The 20,279-nt window shown below is 39.5% G+C and overlaps 2 protein-coding genes across 2 annotated transcripts in view; one reads left to right on the top strand and one right to left on the bottom strand.

Moving 5' to 3' along the window:
- The window catches only part of LOC137615160 (glycerol-3-phosphate phosphatase-like), a 50,032-nt gene extending 37,417 nt beyond the window's left edge, over nucleotides 1-12,615 (bottom strand). The window contains exon 1 of the mRNA XM_068344797.1: nucleotides 12,392-12,615. Coding sequence (XP_068200898.1) covers nucleotides 12,392-12,482 — 91 coding nt within the window. The 5' untranslated portion in view covers nucleotides 12,483-12,615. The remainder of the gene's footprint in view (nucleotides 1-12,391) is intronic.
- LOC137615159 (transient receptor potential channel pyrexia-like) overlaps nucleotides 1-20,279 on the top strand; it is a 495,727-nt gene that overhangs the window by 7,481 nt on the left and 467,967 nt on the right.

Below are 20,279 nucleotides of genomic sequence, written 5' to 3'. Positions count from 1 at the left end.
AGACCGCATCGAGTGTGGTTCTAAACAACCTGACTGACGTGACTAAGCTACGCCAACGTCAACAGTAAGCACAAAGGAACGTTAGGTTGGCTGAAAGCCAGGATATCGATGAGATAAACGGCTAGACTCAACGGACTAATCGGCAGAATAGTCTTCCATAAGGGAGGCAAGCATATACTGCATGTCTTGCCATACAACCCATTAAGGATCAACGGAAATGGTTGTGGTAAGAGACGAGGGTAACGTCTGTGACCGCAACACTTTGCCTACAAAAAAAAACTCTCGGAGTCTGTGTTACGCTTTTGTTAGGCGGCGAGCAGTTATCCGATGACTGCATAGGGTCAGAGCTGTCCTAATGGTTGTAACCAGGACGCTGGACCTGTCCTGAAAGGACTGACTTTCGCTTATGGGCTTCGAAACCTTGTGACAGGTTTCTTATGCGAAAAGCCTACGGATGACGAGGAGAAACAACGTCTCTCTCGTCTTATGGTAGGGGAGATCTTGGTAAGATACACCCGATACCATAGAGGGAAAAAGGTCTGTTCGTTGGTCAAGGCCTCTCGAACCCATAAGTCGTTTGACATTACTTCTCCCCTGGGCTTGGGAGCATGTAAGAGGTCCCGGACTAGGTGAACGACAGGCACGAACAGACGAACCCTCGGACGCAACACTGTAACACTTTGCGCCTCGGACGCAACACTGTAACACTTTGCGCATATCACTTTATCACTTCGATTTTCTGTTTTGCACTTATTTCTACCTGAAACACGCAATTCTACCCTTCATTAAAAGGTAGTAATTGCGAAATCAGACGTATAATGCAAGCTCATTAATACCAGCAAAAAACAGAAAACATTTTAAGATAAAAAAATCAGTGGTTGGGAAAGAGACTAAACACTAGTTCATATAACTACGTTTTCAATCTCTCACCGCACATAGCCTGGGGACGAGAATAAAAACCTAAAAACGTTTTATCCTTCCTCCCCGTACAGCGACTAGGGACGCGAGTGACACGAGAACAATGTTACCCGCTTGAACGGAACGTTTTCTCTCCTCTCTCTCCCTCCGTCTCTATCTCTCTCTCTCTTTCTCTCTTGATTTCGCACCTAAGAGAAGAGCCCAATTATATTTCGTCAAAAAAAAAAAAAAACATGTTATTTGACTAAAGGAAAAAACTGAAAGGTTTTTCAATAAAAAGTTCCTTTAAATTAGAATTTAAAACATTTAAGCTAAGAAAGAATGAACAAAACGTCAGAATCGATTTACTCTTACTGCAAAGTGAAACCGTGATACACTCTCTCTCTATCGTAACGATAGAGCGCATGTTGAACGTCCTGAACGTCAACAACTGCGTAGCATAAAAAAACTAAACGTTAGTTCATCTTTGAAAACAGTACGAAGACTATCAAAGAAATTCTTTCATAAAATATTACATTTAAAAAGTTTTAAATCCTTAGCTCTTTAAAAGCTAATTACGATATAAAGGGCTCAACGTCGATTAATTTCGGTTTCCAAGTTAGGACCGCCTACTCTCAGGAAAGGTCTATATAAACAAAACATTAAAATTTATTTTTATATGTTTATAATAAATGGAAAGTTAATCGAAGAGGCCTAATAAAGGCGGAGAGATATAAAATATATAGAGGAAAATCTATAACGTGATAAGAATTACTAAAAGCCTAAACACACTTCCGTCTAAGGGAAGGGTCGGCCATTTAAAAGTGAAAGAAAGTCCATACTCTCTTTGTCACCATAATTAAATCTATCCAAAACGAGTTCAAGATTTAAGATGAAGATAAAACACCTGCATAGCGAAAGCTCAAAACTAGAATAAAGTACTTCACCAATTAGTTGTGAAAAAACTCCAGTTTAGCAACGGCGAATAAGAGCGTCTTGTCGATAGCTCGACAGAGAGAAAATTGAGTTCTTTGTTTACAATGAGTACTGGGTATCTGAACGACAGATGGCGCTGTTGAGTACACCCCCTACCTGTGTAGCGATCGCTGGCGAATTTTTCCGTAGAGTTTTCTGTCGAGCAACAGAGTTGCAGCTATTATAATCACCGGCTAAGTTAAATATTGAAAAAATAATAATAATATAGTAATCAGCAAGACAAAGTAGATGTAGATAAAACTAATCAGAAAGGTTACGGCTGAATTCTCTGTTAAAACAAACTTGTACTTACAGAACAAAACAAGTTATTGCTATTTAATTATACTAAACCACTGATGTTGTTAGTTACAAGAACTGCTTTCTTCCCAAGACACTAATTTTAGCCTTCTGGAAGCATTAAAAACGTCATAGAGGCTGCCCGGAAGCGTTGTAAATGTTATAGAAGCTGTCTGAACAAAGATTTGACAGTGATTTTAGCCTTCTGTAAGCATTTTAAACATTACAGATCATATCTGAGGAAAGTTTTGGCAGTAATTTTAGCCTTCTCAAGTATTCTCATCTGATCAGAAAGAAATCAGAATGGTACAATAATTAATATCTGCCATCTTTGCAGATTTTCCATATGGTCCAGGTCTCAAGAAGACATCAGCTGATGCTGCTTGCCTAAAAGCAATAAAAAATGTGGGTTTTGAAAGAGTAGAATAAATTAGTAACCAAGTGTTGAGTAATCAAGAGAGAAAACATAAAAGGGATAATGTAAATACCGTACACTTTAACACTGCAAAAAAAGGTCAATTGGAACATACAAGAAAAGAAATTACAGCTCTGTATTGTTACTCATAAGAGGAAAAAACAAACAATACGTATGAACCCCAAGTGTTTATACAATAAAACAAAAGTTTGAAAAGAAAATGAAAAATTTATAGATTTGTATTTTTCCCTAATACAAACCTGGAGTTGTTTATCAATGGATATTCTTTCTGCAAAGCTGGAAGGTTGCCAATTACAATTTTTTATGAGCTGGTAGGGTTGTGAAGTGACCTCGCGAAGACAGCAATCACTTACGAGCGATATGTCGTCTCACCTTAGCTAATTAAGCCGAGCTGTAGGATAGTACAGTACTATACATACACTACAGTACAGTACTGTAATATACACTACAGTATCAGTGAGTGATGCTAGATAGGAACAAGTGTTCTGTTGTTACTTATACATAGGGTGGTGTGGCAATGAACTGCTTTTTAGGAGTCGTCATACCCTGTACTGTACTGAAATATGTTATTTTTATAACAAAATAAATTTTTGAATATACTTACCCGGTGATTATAATAGCTGCAACTCTGTTGCTCGACAGAAAACTCTACGGAAAAAATTCGCCAGCGATCGCTATACAGGTTGCGGGTGTGCCCAACAGCGCCATCTGTCGTCCAAGTACCCAGTACTCAATGTAAACAAAGAACTCAATTTTCTCCTCGGTCCACTGCGTCTCTATTGGGGAGGAAGGGAGGGTCCTTTAATTTATAATCACCGGGTAAGTATATTCAAAAATTTATTTTATTATAAAAATAAAATTTTTCAATATTTAACTTAGCCGGTGATTATAATAGCTGATTCACACCCAGGGGGGTGGGTAGAGACCAGCATTATATGTTTACATTATTATGAGCTAAGAATTTTTATTTCATTTTAGAAGTTATCAAAATAACAAAAACAAAATAAATAGGTACCTGGTAAGGAAGTCGACTTGAACAATTACTCTGCCTTATTAAGTACGTCTTCCTTACGGAGCCTCGCGATCCTCTCAGGATGCTGAGCGACCCCTAGGATCTGAAGTATCAAGGGTTGCAACCCATACAACAGGACCTCATCAAAACCCCTAATCTAGGCGCTTCTCAAGAAATGACTTTGACCACCCGCCAAATCAACCAGGATGCGAAAGGCTTCTTAGCCTTCCGGACAACCCAAAAAAACAATAAAAACATTTCAAGAGAAAGATTAAAAAGGTTATGGAATTAGGGAATTGTAGTGGTTGAGCCCTCACCCACTACTGCACTCGCTGCTACGAATGGTCCCAGAGTGTAGCAGTCCTCGTAAAGAGACTGGACATCCTTAAGATAAAAAGACGCGAACACTGACTTGCTTCTCCAATAGGTTGCGTCCATTATACTTCGCAGAGATCTATTTTGTTTAAAGGCCACGGAAGTTGCGACAGCTCTAACTTCATGTGTCCTTACCCTCAGCAAAGCTTGGTCTTCCTCATTCAGATGGGAATGAGCTTCTCGTATTAACAGTCTGATAAAATAGGATAAGGCATTCTTTGACATAGGCAAAGATGGTTTCTTAACTGAACACCATAAAGCTTCAGACGGGCCTCTTAAAGGTTTAGTTCGTTTTAAATAGAACTTAAGAGCTCTGACAGGGCATAAGACTCTTTCTAGTTCATTTCCAACCATATTCGATAAGCTTGGAATATCGAACGATTTTGGCCAAGGTCGAGAAGGTAGCTCGTTTTTGGCTAGAAAACCAAGTTGTAAAGAACATGTAGCCGTTTCAGATGAGAAACCGATGTTCTTGCTGAAGGCATGAATCTCACTGACTCTTTTAGCTGTAGCTAGACAAACCAGGAAAAGAGTCTTTAAGGTGAGATCTTTCAGGGAGGCTGATTGTAGCGGCTCGAACCTGTCTGACATGAGGAATCTTAGTACCACGTCTAAATTCCAACCAGGTGTAACCAAACGACGCTCCTTCGTGGTCTCAAAAGACTTAAGGAGGTCCTGTAGATCTTTATTGTTGGAAAGATCTAAGCCTCTGTGACGGAAGACTGATGCCAACATGCTTCTGTAACCCTTGATAGTGGGAGCTGAAAGAGAGCGTTCTTTCCTCAGATATAAGAGGAAGTCAGCTATTTGAGTTACAGAGGTACTGGTCGAGGATACTGATACTGACTTGCACCAGTTGCGGAAGACTTCCCACTTCGATTGGTAGACTCTAAGGGTGGATGTTCTCCTTGCTCTAGCAATCGCTCTGGCTGCCTCCTTCGAAAAGCCTCTAGCTCTCGAGAGTCTTTCGATAGTCTGAAGGCAGTCAGACGAAGAGCGTGGAGGCCTTGGTGTACCTTCTTTACGTGTGGCTGACGTAGAAGGTCCACCCTTAGGGGAAGTGTTCTGGGAACGTCTACTAGCCATCGAAGTACCTCGGTGAACCATTCTCTTGCGGGCCAGAGGGGAGCAACTAGCGTCAACCTTGTCCCTTCGTGAGAGGCGAACTTCTGCAGTACCTTGTTGACAATCTTGAACGGAGGGAATGCATATAGATCTAGATGAGACCAATCTAGGAGAAAGGCATCTATATGAACTGCTGCTGGGTTCGGGATTGGTGAGCAATAAATTGGGAGCCTCTTGGTCATCGAGGTTGCGAAGAGATCTATGGTCGGCTGGCCCCAGGTGGCCCAAAGACTCTTGCATACATCCTTGTGGAGGGTCCATTCTGTTGGAAGAATTAGTCCCTTCCGACTGAGACAATCTGCCATGACATTCAAGTTGCCTTGGATGAACCTCGTAAGTAGCGATATGTTTAGATCTTTTGACCAGGTGAGGAGGTCCCTTGCGATCTCGTACAGCGTCAGTGAGTGGGTCCCTCCTTGCTTGGAGATGTACGCCAAAGCCGTGGTGTTGTCCGAGTTCACCTCCACCAATTTGCCTTGAAGGAGAGACCTGAAGCTTTTCAAGGCCAGATGTACTGCCAGTAGCTCCTTGCAGTTGATATGCATTGTCCTTTGACTCGAGTTCCATATTCCCGAGCATTCCTGACCGTCTAATGTCGCGCCCCAGCCTACGTCTGATGCGTCCGAGAAGAGAACGTGGTTGGGAGTCTGAACAGCCAGGGGCAGACTGTCCTTCCACCATGTCAGGCAAGACTTCATCTTCTCGGAAATGGGAATCGAGACCGCTTCTAGCGTCTTGTCCTTTTTCCAGTGAAATGCTAGGTGATATTGAAGAGGACGGAGGTGTAGTCTTCCTAATGCTACGAACTGTTCCAGGGATGATAGCGTCCCTATCAGGCTCATCCACTTCCTGACTGAACATCGTTCCTTCTTTAGCATGTTCTGGATGCATAACAGGGCTTGGCTTGTTCTGGGGGCCGACGGAAAAGCCCGAAAAGCTAGACTGTGAATCTCCATCCCTAAATACACAATAGTTTGGGATGGGACCACTTGAGACTTTTCCATATTGACAAGGAGACCCAATTCCTTGGTCAGATCTAGAGTCCACTTTAGATCCTTCAGACAGCGACGACTGGAAGAAGCTCTTAGAAGCCAGTCGTCCAAATAGAGGGAGGCTCGGATGTCCGCTAAATGAAGGAATTTGGCTACATTCCTCATCAGCCTCGTAAACACAAGAGGAGCTGTGCTTAGGCCAAAGCACAGGGCTTGAAACTGGTAGACAACCTTTTCGTAAACAAATCTCAGAAAAGGTTGGGAGTCTGGGTGGATGGGGACGTGGAAGTATGCGTCCCTTAGGTCTAAAGAGACCATCCAGTCTTCCCTTCTGACCGCTGCTAGAACGGACTTTGTGGTCTCCATGGAGAACGTCTGCTTTGTGACAAAGACATTCAGCGCACTGACGTCTAGCACCGGCCTCCACCCTCCTGTCTTCTTTGCCACTAAGAAGAGACGGTTGTAGAAGCCCGGGGTTTGATGGTCCAGGACTTTGACTACCGCTCCCTTTTCTAGTAAGAGAGACACTTCCTGTTTCAATGCTCGTCTCTTGTCTTCCTCTCTGTACCTGGGAGAGAGATCGATGGGAGACGTTGCTAGAGGGGGTTTTCGTACAAACGGGATCTTGTACCCCTCTCTGAGCAACTTCACAGATTGTGCATCTGCGCCTCTCTTCTCCCAGGTCTGCCAGAAGTTCTTGAGTCTGGCTCCCACTGCTGTCTGAAGAAGCTGGCAGTCAGACTCTGCCTTTAAAGGACTTGGTTCCTTTCTTCTTTCCACGTCTCCCTTCGGCACGAGCACCTCCTCTGCTGGAGGCTCTGCCACGAAAGGGCGGAATAAATCGGGACGCTGGAGTGTCCATCCTTGGTCTAGCTGACAAGGTAGGCAAAGGGGTGGCTTTGCGAGCAGAGGACGCAACCAGATCATGAGTATCCTTCTGTATCAAAGAAGCAGCAATCTCCTTAATCAGGTCCTCTGGAAAGAGGCACTTGGAAAGAGGAGCAAACAGAAGTTCGGATCTTTGGCAAGGTGTAACTCCAGCTGACAGGAAAGAGCAAAGGTTCTCACGCTTCTTGAGGACTCCGGACACGAAAGATGCAGCAAGCTCATTAGATCCGTCACGTACGGCCTTGTCCATGCAGGACATGATGAGCAATGAAGTCTCCTTCTCTGTCGGAGAGATCTTCCTGCTTAGAGCTCCCAGACACCAGTCTAAAAAGTTGAAGACCTCGAAGGCTCTAAATATCCCTTTCAAAAGGTGGTCCAGGTCCGAAGATGACCAACATATCTTTGAGCGTCTCATGGCTAGCCGGCGGGGAGAGTCTACAAGACTTGAGAAGTCGCCCTGGGCAGAGGCAGGAACTCCCAAGCCGAGAACTTCTCCCGTGGCATACCAGACGCTCGATCTAGAAGAGAGTCTAGCAGGGGGAAACGTAAAGGCTGTCTTCCCTAGACTCTTTTTGGACTGCATCCATTCTCCTATCACTCGTAAAGCTCTCTTGGACGAGCGTGCGAGGACGAGTCTAGTAAAGGCAGGCGAGGATGACTGCATACCTAAAACAAACTCTGACGGAGGAGAGCGCGGAGCCACAGACACAAACTGGTCCGGAAACATCTCTTTGAACAGTGCTAAAACCTTCCTAAAGTCCAAAGAGGGTTGCGTAGACTTAGGCTCGTCAAGATCCGAATGTGGTTCATCTACGTGTGCAGCACCATCATCATCAGAAAGACCATCATCCGAGTATTGAGGAGGAAGCGGCAATGGAGTAGGTAACGGCTGGTTAGCTGAGTCCGGTCGCACGGGTGCACGCATGACTGAACCGGACGCAACGTCATGGAACTGTTGCCCAGTCTGTGAGCTGGCAACAACCATAGCAGCGCGGGGACGCACAGCGTCTACTCCAGACTGTCTAGCCTGATGTGGGTGAGCAGTGGCAACCACACTGGGTTGCGGAGGTTGACGCACCGCGTCAAAACAAAACAACTCTGACGGTTGTTGTACCTCACGAACGTCAACGGAAGGCTCCGTGCGTCGCTGAACGTCAACATGCGGCTGGCAGGGCACACTGGAACGCATGGGTGGCGGAACTCTCTCAACTGGAGTGCGCAAGAAGGTCGCCTCAGCGTCCACAGGACGCACAACCGAGAGTGTGGTTGGTTGTAGGCAAGAGGCTGTACTAGCTGGTGCAGCAGCAACCTTCTCCGCACGCAAGTCCTGCATCAGAGACGTTAATTGGGACTGCATGCTCTGCAGCAAAGACCACTTAGGGTCTGCAGGAGCAGGTGCGGCGACAGACGGTGTAACTGTCTGAGGCGGTACCGCTTTGCCTCTCTTAGGAGGTGAGCAGTCATCGGATGACTGCAGCGAGTCCGAACTGACCCAGTGGCTACAACTGGGCCGTTGGACTTGCGCGGAAGGGACCGACTTGCGCTTCAACGGTCGTGAGACCTTGGTCCATGGTTTCTTGCGAGAAACCTCTTCCGCAGACGAGGTATAAATGGGCTCTCTCGTCTTTGTGTGGTGGGGGCGATCTTGGGTAGATACGCCCGAAACCACAGAGGGAACGTCTGTTCGCTGATTAAAGCCTCTCGAACCCATTTGTCGTACGACATTGCTTCTCCCCTGGACTTGGGAGCTTGCAAGAGGTCCCGGACTAGGAGGACGACAGGCACGAACAGACGAACCCTCAAGCGCAACACTATCCACAACACTATCACTCACTTTGTCACTTCCCACTGCACTTTTACACTTCAGCTCCTTGACATCTGCCATGAGCTGATTACGGTCACTAGCCAGTGACTCAACTCTCTCACCCAGAGCTTGGATGGCACGCATCATATCAGCCATCGAAGGTTCCTGAGTGCCAGAAGGGGGGTTAGGAGCAACCACTACAGGGGAAGGAATAGGTTGTGGGGCATGAGGAGAGGAAATGTCAATAGATCGAGAGGAACTTCTCCTAATTCTATCTCTCTCTAGCCTACGTGTATATTTTTGGAATTCGATAAAATCGAATTCCGAAAGCCCAACGCACTCCTCACATCGATCTTCCAATTGACAGGTTTTATCCCGACAATTGGAACAAACAGTGTGAGGGTCGATAGAGGCCTTCGGAAGACGCCTTGAACAGTCCCTAGCATTACACTTCCTAAATTTTGGGACTTGAGAAGGGTCAGCCATTTTGAATTGGTCAAAGGGGAAATCAAAAACTATCCAAAGTCATCAACAAATAATCCGTAATCAACAAAAGAATGCAAGGATTTTTGAAGAGAAAGCCTGCACAGCGAAAGCTCAAAACTAGAATAGTGTACTTCACCAAATAGTTGTGAAAACAAATCCAGTTAGCAACAGCGAATTAGTAGGTCTTGCCGGTAGCACGACAGAGAGAAAATTGAGTTCTTTGTTTACATTGAGTACTGGGTACTTGGACGACAGATGGCGCTGTTGGGCACACCCGCAACCTGTATAGCGATCGCTGGCGAATTTTTTCCGTAGAGTTTTCTGTCGAGCAACAGAGTTGCAGCTATTATAATCACCGGCTAAGTTAAATATTGAAAATGTGTTAGTAATGTACAATTACCTTTGTAAAGTAATATGAACAACGGTACCACGATAAAAACCACATGAAATCAATGTAGTGCAGTACAGCTGGTCACATAGTGCGTTAGTCAACCGCTCATAGGCAGTGGTCTGCGTTTCAAAGGGTTATGAGTAGACCAATTGTACGGAATCAATTTTACGCTGATTTTCACACTTTGTGGGTGTGTCTGTTGCCTAGCTCCCAACAAAGATGGAGAGCCAACTGTATAGATTACGAACTGAAGTTAATCAGGAGTGGCGAGGGCTTGGATAAAGATTTAGTAGTAGTGTTATATAACCATTATTTCCTGTTGCTGTTTAAATCTGCAGAAAATTGTAGATGAATTTTTCATTAATAAGACAAAAGCAAGTTTTAAAATTCTGTTCACATTTCCTCAAAGATGATTTCAAAAGCAAAATGAGTAGGCCTATTCTTCGTCAGATTTCTTGCATCCAACATAGTCTATGCTTAAGTTGGCAGACTGATTAAGAAAAAGGATAGCTCTTGTTTTCAGAATCAAATTGTAAATAATACAGTATACATAAGAGCTTATATAAAGGCCCTTGATCCATTTTGTACAATTCCTAAAAACTAAGACAACATAAAATAGTACTGTATGGGAATTGCTAACGGTTACTTGAATGGGTTGTTGCACACTTAGCTAGAAAAGTCCACACTTAGCTAGAAAAGTCCGAACCTAACCTAACACATAGTACTTAACAAACCCATAATAATTTACACTATGATTATCTATAATATAGTATACACTATGGCTATTTTTTCAAGGCTGTTAGTTTTAATAGTACAATAATTTGAACAACTTTTCTTCTTTACCAGTATTGCCAGAAATTAACAATGACAAGACACTGACATCATACACAAAAATATAACTTTAGCCTGTTAATGTCTTCCACCATATTCGAAACTTGCCTGAGTTCAGGTAGGTAAAGATCTAGTGCCCCTTGCTACATAATGGCAATGATAGGTTAGGTGAAGAAATCTCACTTCAAATGCACCATTCTTAGCAAAAGAAACGTTTATGAAAATTGGTTGTGATTAAATTTTGGGCATTCTGAAGAGAGTACAAAAATAGTAGTAAATATAAATACTGAACTATACTGTACTTCTCCATATGAATCAGTGGCAAATATTGTGTCATGCAAAAAAAAAGTAACAATTATTATTGGTGAATCATGGACTGACAAATTTTTATACTTTATTTGCAGGAATGTGGCAGAGAAGTTGTTCAAATTGATATTATTGGGAGATAGAAAGATACAGAAATTATGTAAATAATTATGGGCTCTAAAAATTTACCCAATAGCATATCACAATTTCGCCTCACTCAGCATTATCAAACATACATTCAACTAGAACACTGGAGGAAACGGCAAACTATTAGTAATGTAATTTGCATTTCACCTCAATCAGCATTAGTAAATATACATTCAACAAGAACTCTGGAGAAGTAATCAGTAACGTAATTTACATTTTTCTTAACAATACAATCGTAACTCCTTTAATAATGGGAAGGTTGGGGAGTTTGTCTTGTTACTAAAGGACACGGGGGTTTGTATCTGTGTAGGAATAACCTTAAAATATACAGCACTCACATTATTATGATATAATTCCAGATAAACTAAAAAAAGTTCATAACTTTTAAGCCATTTGAAAATGAAAACACAGTTATAAAATGCCATATGAACCTAATATAGAGTATCTCTAAAAATAAAAATGGATGAAATAACAAGCTTAGTGTAAAACGCATGTGTGAGGAGGCACCGCAGATCAATTTCTTACGATTAACTATTAGCAATTCCAGAAAAACAAAAGCAGGACTGTATGTATCGTTTAACTCCCTTATCTCCAACCCTATCACTAAGAATGTGGCAGTCGAAGGGGGGTGCTAGCTCCCGTTAGGTAAGTAGGTAAGGAAACGGCATATAGGTTAGGTTCGGAGGTGTTCTATATACGTGTTCCTGTCCATCGTTATACAAGGGTTCCTAACAGAACTTATTTCATACAATTATTATTATTATCACTTGCTACGCTATAACCCTAGTTGGGAAAGTAGGATGCTATAAGCGCAGGGGCTCCAACAGGGAAAATAGCCCAAGTGAGAAAAGGAAACAAGGAAAAATAAAATAGATAATTTTCATCAACTTTGCAGTAGATCAAGACTATGTACTGTGCACCAGCACTTATCAATTTGATGTTCAATTAATGGCAAATCTATTGATTAGATCAAGGCTGAATTTAAGATATCAAAATTGAATATATCTGGCACTACACTATATTGTGTTCAATAAATCTGACCTTCATTTTGATAGGAAATTAATATACTCATTTCGGAGATACTAGACCACTCTGAAGTACATATTACCTAATTAATATAAATGCCGGAACCTCAGTAATAATAATAATAATTATAATAATAATAATAATGCTAAACTGTTCGTATTAAGCCGGCCGGCCTACCATTAGTTAAGAATCTATGGGAACTTCAAAAACTACTTTTCTCAGAGCTTAAAAGTCAAGAATAACTAAGCCATATAAATTGCTACCTACTAAGAGATAAATCTGACCTACTTTACCACAGGCAAAGGTTAATTTGACCTACTTTACCACAGGAAAAAGCTTCGAAATATGACAAAGGAGATTAAAAAATAATGCTTAAATAAGTTATCTTATCCTAATCACTTACCATCGCAGTCTAGTATAACTGTGTCAATTTCCCCCATCAGCTGATGAAGGGAATCCCTGTCCATTGTCATTGGTAAAGCAGGACTCTCCATTTTTGTGTAATAAAGCAGGAGCGGCGGGAGGAATATGGGATGTGTTTAGAGTGCAAACAGCAAACACCTAATCCTAAAAATAACTGGTGAACCATTCCTTATCCAAATGCTGGTGGCGAGTTCATAGTCTACGCGCGGTAGTAAACTTTCTTGGAGTAGTTTTCTGCAGACTATTTAATTTTATCCTTTTTTATTACCTATTCAACACTAAAACCAAAAAATATTTAGTCAATATTATTTATGTATACTTATTTGAGTATTTTATTTGAATATAACTCAATAATAATAGAAATAAATTTATAGTTTTGTTAAATAAAGAAAATTATTTTGAGTAGAACAACTCCATTAAACACTAAAACCTAAAAATATTTAGTCAATATTATTTATATATTCTTATTTAAATATTTTATATCGATAAATTTCAATTAAAATAAAAACAAATCTATATTTTTGTAAATTAAAGAAAATTATTTTGAATAGAACAACTCCATCAAAGTTTATAACAAGGAATGAGCATTCTTCTAAACATTTCCGGCACACACTTATAACCAGGGTTGCCAGGTTTTCTAAATGAGAAAAGGTCAATTTCTAATCAACAGAGGCTTTAAAAGGTCAACCCATTAATAGAAAAAGGTAAAAAATATAGTATTTAAGGCTCGGCTTTTTTCATATTACTAAAGGCCAACCTATTTAAATACAAAAGGTCAAATTTGAGTTTTTTTTGGCCGGAAAAAAGGCCAAACTGGCAACTCTGCTTATAACCCGGTAATCGTCTGCACGCATAACTTCAGTCTCATCATAAATAGTTACACTTGGAAAGTTTATTTTAAATTCTTCTACTATTTTTATCTTTACGATGTATTACAATTCCATATTATGAATAAAATAACTACAAGAATATAAAATTACGTAAGGTTGAATAAGGATAATATTAACAAAATATATTTTCTAACTTTTGCACGTACAGATACATGACATATATATATATATATATATATATATATATATATATATATATATATATATATATATATATATATATATATATATATATATATATATATATATATATATATATATATATATATATATATATATATATATATATATATAAATATATATATATATATATATGTGTGTGTGTGTGTGTGTGTATATATATATATATATATATATATATATATATATATATATATATATATATATATATATATATATATATATATATATATATATCCTTCAGAAGGATATCGGGAGTTAAGTGGCAGGACAGGATTACTGTAGAAATGAAACTATAAGAGAATTACTCGAGTGCCATATGAGGATGAGATCATGATGAGGGGTAGATGAAGATGGTTTGGGCATGCCCTTCGTAGTCCCCAAGAAGATTAGCTCACCAATTGGGCTCAAGAAGGCACTATTATTATTATTATTATTATTATTATTATTATTATTATTATTATTATTATTATTATTATTATTATTATTATTATTATTATTTAGTTATTCATTTATTTATTTTTATTATTATTACTAGTTGGGAAAAGCAGGATGCTATAAGCCCAGGGGCCTATAGCCTTCTGGTAGCCTTACTAGCATACCACCTCCTCCAAAGAGGAGGCGCTAGAAGAGTTGGAAGACCCAGGCCTACACGGTTTAGGACTATGGAGTGCGATGTAGGAGGTGATGAATGGAGAAGTATTGAATAAAAAGTTCAAGATAGAGACGACAGGCGAAGTCTAACCGAGGCATCTCTATCTTGAGCTTCTAATTAAATAGATGTTTTACCAGGAGTCGACACCTGTCATCAAGAACTTTTTCTATTATTTTCGATCTTCATTCATAACGACTTCAATATAAAAGCATCTCTCTCTCTCTCTCTCTCTCTCTCTCTCTCTCTCTCTCTCTCTCTCTCTCTCTCTCTCTCTCTCTCTCTCTCTCTCTCTCTCTCTCTCTCTCTCTCTCTCTCATTGCCAATACGATCAATTAAAAAGCCGGGCGCTGTTCGACTATGAACTTCGCCACTGTCTGTTTTGATTAAACTTATCATTTCGAGAAATGCCAGATGCTAGACAACAAAAGTAAAAAAGAAAAAAAATAGGATATAACGTTTGCTATTATAAACAGCCTTACTAAATCCTAAGAACATATGCCTATGCTAGTTACAACTCAAAGAGCTATGAAATTAGTAATGATGGGAATAACACTAAGAGACGGAATAAGAGTAACATGGATCCGAGAGAATCTAAAATAGACGATACTTTAACATATAAGAGAAAGAAATGGCCATGGACGGGACATATAATGAGAATGACAGATAATAGATGGACATTAAGAATAACCGAATGGATCCCTAGAGATTGCAAAATAAGCAGGGGGAAGGAAGAGAAGATGCTGGACCGACGAACTACGAAAATGTCCTAGTTTAAACTGGCATAGGAATAGAAGAGAAAGACCATAAACAGACGCGAATGGAAGGACATGTCTGAGGTCTTTGTCCTGCAATGGACTGGTTACGCTATAATAAACATTTATAACATGCTGAGCGTTGATTAGTCATGTAGCTTTTGAAATTATGATTCACGATTTATATTTGCTATGCAGAATCCTCTTCAATTTACGTAAGAAGGCAACTTGCCAAGTGGGCGTGTCTATATTTATAAACAAATGAGCCTAGAACCATTATTATTATTATTATTATTATTATTATTATTATTATTATTATTATTATTATTATTATTATTATTATTATTATTGATGTTATTATTATTATTATTATTATTATTATTATTATTATTATCATTTGCCAAGCTAAGACCACTTACTAACATCTCTCTCTCTCTCTCTCTCTCTCTCTCTCTCTCTCTCTCTCTCTCTCTCTCTCTCTCTCTCTCTCTCTCTCTCTCTCTCTCTCTCTCTCTCATATCTGTTGTTCGTAATGATTTAACATTTTTCAAAGAAATAAACTTACATATGGCGCATTATTATTATTATTATTATTATTATTATTATTATTATTATTATTATTATTATTATTATTATTATTATTATTATTATTAGTTGTAGCAAAAGAGTGGGTGAATAGAGTAGGTGGATGTAAAAGGGAGCTAGTGAGGGTTGAAGAGCTAATAAAACCGGCGGTAAAAAGTAAATATCAGGAAAGGTTGAAAATGGCATATGACGAGGTGAGAGTAAGAGAAACTGGTAATTTAGAGGAGGAGTGGAAGTTAGTAAAAGAAAATTTTGTTGGGATTGCAAGTGATGTATGTGGCAAGAAGGTTGTTGGAGGCAGCATGAGGAAGGGCAGTGAATGGTGGAATGAAGGAGTGAAGGTAAAAGTGGAAGAGAAAAAGAGGGCTTTTGGAAAATGGCTGCAGAGTAATAGTATAGAGAAGTATGAAAAATATAGAGAGAAAAATGTGGAAGTAAAGCGCAAGGTACGTGAGGCAAAGAGGGCAGCTGACCTGAGGTGGGGTCAGGGACTGGGTCAGTCATATGAAGAGAATAAGAAGAAGTTTTGGAAAGAAGTGAAGAGAGTAAGGAAGGCTGGCGCAAGAATTGAAGAGACAGCGAAAGATGGAAATGGAAGGTTGTTAAAAGGAGAGGAGGCAAGGAAAAGGTGGGTGGAATATTTTGAAAGTTTGCTGAATGTTGAGGATAATAGGGAGGCAGATATAATTGCTGTTCCAGGTGTTGAGGTGCAAGTGATGGGAGATGAGAATGAGAGAGAGATTACAATAGAGGAAGTGAGGAGAGCACTAGATGAAACGAGAGTAGGAAAAGCATCTGGTATGGATGGTGTGAAAGCTGAGATGTTGAAGGCAGGGGGTGTGACTGTACTTGAATGGTTGGTGAGATTGTTTAATATGTGTTTTGTGTTGTCAATGGTACCAGTAGATTGGGTTTGTGCATGTATTGTACCACTATATAAGGGTAAGGGAGATGTGCATGAGTGTTGTAATTCAAGAGGTATTAGTTTGTTGAGTGTAGTTGGAAAAGTGTATGGTAGAGTAATGATTAATAGGATTAAGGATAAAACAGAGAATGTAATCTTGGAAGTACAGGGTGGTTTTAGAAGAGGTAGGGGTTGTATGAATCAGATTTTTACAGTTAGGCAGATATGCGAGAAATATTTAGCAAAAGGTAAGGAGGTGTATGTTGCGTTTATGGATCTGGAGAAAGCATATGATAGAGTTGATAGGGAAGCAATGTGGAATGTGATGAGGTTATATGGAGTTGGTGGAAGGTTGTTGCAAGCAGTGAAAAGTTTCTACAAAGGTAGTAAAGCATATGTTAGAATAGGAAATGAAGTGAGTGATTGGTTTCCGGTGAGAGTGGGGCTGAGACAGTGATGTGTAATGTCGCCGTGGTTGTTTAACTTGTATGTTGATGGAGTGGTGAGAGAGGTGAATGCTCGAGTGCTTGGACGAGGATTAAAACTGGTAGGCGAGAATGATCATGAATGGGAGGTAAATCAGTTGTTGTTTGCGGATGATACTGTACTGGTAGCAGACACAGAAGAGAAGCTTGACCGACTAGTGACAGAATTTGGAAGGGTGTGTGAGAGAAGGAAGTTGAGAGTTAATGTGGGTAAGAGTAAGGTTATGAGATGTGCGAGAAGGGAAGGTGGTGCAAGGTTGAATGTCATGTTGAATGGAGAGTTACTTGAGGAGGTGGATCAGTTTAAGTACTTGGGGTCTGTTGTTGCAGCAAATGGTGGAGTGGAAGCAGATGTACGTCAGAGAGTCAATGAAGGTTGCAAAGTGTTGGGGGCAGTTAAGGGAGTAGTAAAAAATAGAGGGTTGGGCATGAATGTAAAGAGAGTTCTGTATGAGAAAGTGATTGTGCCAACTGTGATGTATGGATCGGAGTTGTGGGGAATGAAAGTGATGGAGAGACAGAAATTGAATGTGTTTGAGATGAAGTGTCTGAGGAGTATGGCTGGTGTATCTCGAGTAGATAGGGTTAGGAACGAAGTGGTGAGAGTGAGAACGGGTGTAAGAAATGAGTTAGCGGCTAGAGTGGATATGAATGTGTTGAGGTGGTTTGGCCATGTTGAGAGAATGGAAAATGGCTGTCTGCTAAAGAAGGGGATGAATGCAAGAGTTGATGGGAGAAGTACAAGAGGAAGGCCAAGGTTTGGGTGGATGGATGGTGTGAAGAAAGCTCTGGGTGATAGGAGGATAGATGTGAGAGAGGCAAGAGAGCGTGCTAGAAATAGGAATGAATGGCGAGCAATTGTGACGCAGTTCCGGTAGGCCCTGCTGCTTCCTCCGGTGCCTTAGATGACCGCGGAGGTAGCAGCAGTAGGGGATTCAGCATTATGAAGCTTCATCTGTGGTGGATAATGTGGGAGGGTGGGCTGTGGCACCCTAGCAGTACCAGCTGAACTCAGCTGAGTCCCTGGTTAGGCTGGAGGAACGTAGAGAGTAGAGATCCCCTTTTTTGTTTTGTTTCATTGTTGATGTCGGCTACCCCCCAAAATTGGGGGAAGTGCCTTTGGTATATGTATGTATGTATGTATCATTATTATTAGCTAAGCTATAATCCTAGTTGGCAAAAGCATATGATGTTAAAGGTCAAAGGGCTCCAACAAGGAAAAAATAGCCCAGCGAGGAAAGGAAATAATTAAGTAAATAAGCAACAAGAGAAATGGTGAAAAATAAAATAAAATAATTTAAGAACAGTAAAAACAGTAAGATTTTTTGTCATAGATAAACTATAAAAACTTATGAAGATCATTCCACAAATTGGTCATAGCTGGAATAAAACTTCTAGAATAGGCCTACAGTGTAGTACTAGGCCTAATGATGGGAAAAGACAAAACAGCTTCCTAACTACAATTTTTATCGTAGAGTAATGAAACTTTAAAGGATTAACCGTTATGTAAAAAGCTGGAAATGATTAAATTATGGAAGGTCAAGGTCAAAGGTCAAGTTCACGGTCAAGCAAAATGTCCAATTCAAGTAATCAGTTATAAATTTGGACATTGTTGTCACAGAGACTTCAAACTTGGTTCATATTTGAGTGTATGGAAATCCACGCCAATTAATACGTGTTAGGGTCATAGGTCAAGGTCGAGCAAAAGGTCGAGATATAAGCTGCCGCAGCGGAGGTCTGCACTCTACTGAGTGCTCCTCTAGTTATTATTATTATTATTATCATTATTATTATTATTATTATTGTCGTTGTTTTTATTATTATTATTATTATTATTATTATTATTATTATTATTATTATTATTATTATTATTATTTGCAAAGCTACAACCCTCATTTTTTTAATGAGGCGCATTTGCACCTACTCAGAGCGGTGCCCTTTTAGCTCTGAAAAGTTTCCTGCTCTTTGATTGGTTAAAATTAACTTTTCCAACCAATCAGCGATCAGGAAACTTTTCCGAACTAAAAGGGCACCGTTGCGAGTCGGTACAAATCTGCCTCACTAAAAAGAATTAACTATAGTTGAATATAGCACGATGCTGTAAACCTAAGGGCTCCAACAGGTTAAAACTAGCCCAATCATGAAAGAAAATGAATAATTCGACTTATACATCGTAAGCTAGCATCCATTAGACCAATGTGTTTACTTAGCGCGTACATATATATCATTCTTATATTGAGTGCCAAACAACAAGAGCTCTCAAGAAAAGTCCATCATATTCTTCTTTTTTGTTTTGCTGTTTTTCCTCTATATAACTTTACTTTTTTGCTTTCCTCTAACTTACAACCTGGTTTTGAATGTACTTCCCGGTACCAACAATGGATCATGTGACCACATTTGATAAATACATTTATGAACAGTGGCTGTTTTTTAAAGCAATTAAGTTTTTAGCGAACTTTTAGAACATTTTATACCTTTTTAATGAACTTGGATTTATTATTTATTATTATTATTATTATTATTATTATTATTATTATTATTATTATTATTATTATTATTATTATTATTATTATTGTTGTTATTATTATTATTATTATAAAAACATTTGCTGCAAGTTTGAACTTCTAGTTTCAAGATTACTTGAAATTCTGAAAATATAGTGGATTAAACATTAGCGTTAGCGTATTATAATTCTATCAATGATTTGACAAATTTCTCAAAGGGGTTGAAATTAGTAAAAACCTTTCTTTATTCGTTAGTTTATCTATTTCCTTTTCTCGCTGGGCTATATTCTTCTCTATTGGAGCCCTTGGGCTTATAGCATTCTGCTTTTCCAACTAGCGATGTAGCTTAGCTAATAATAATAATAATAATAATAATAATAATAATAATAATAATAATAATAATAATAATAATAATAATAATAATAATCTCCCTAAATAAAAAGATGAGCTCTCTCTCTCTCTCTCTCTCTCTCTCTCTCTCTCTCTCTCTCTCTCTCTCTCTCTCTCTCTCTCTCTCTATATATATATATATATATATATATATATATATATATATATATATATAGATATATATATATATAAAACAACAAATGCAGCTGTCTCTAATCTGCTGCAGGACAAAGTCCTCAGTTATCTCCTTATTCCTGTCTGGGGTTTGGCCGTTTCATCACCACGCAGCTAGCCACTGCGGATTGGTGACGGTGGGAGCCTTTAGTCTAAGACTAGTACACCTTAAATGCGGTCTAGAAAATAAGTCTATCTATAATCACAGATATTTAGCACTGTAGATATCAGTGGAAGTATATATTCTGTTGATTCTTATTTCTATTCAATAGCCGTGCCTATTTGTAATTAATAATTCCTAATGCGTGCTTCTCTCGCCGTGTGTGTGTGTGTGTGTGTGTCTGTGTGT

Source organism: Palaemon carinicauda, chromosome 21, assembly GCF_036898095.1.
Source record: "Palaemon carinicauda isolate YSFRI2023 chromosome 21, ASM3689809v2, whole genome shotgun sequence".
In the NCBI taxonomy this organism is placed as follows: Eukaryota; Metazoa; Arthropoda; class Malacostraca; order Decapoda; family Palaemonidae; genus Palaemon; species Palaemon carinicauda.
Note: the sequence above shows the minus strand (reverse complement) of the source record. Positions and strands in the feature narration are given on the sequence as shown.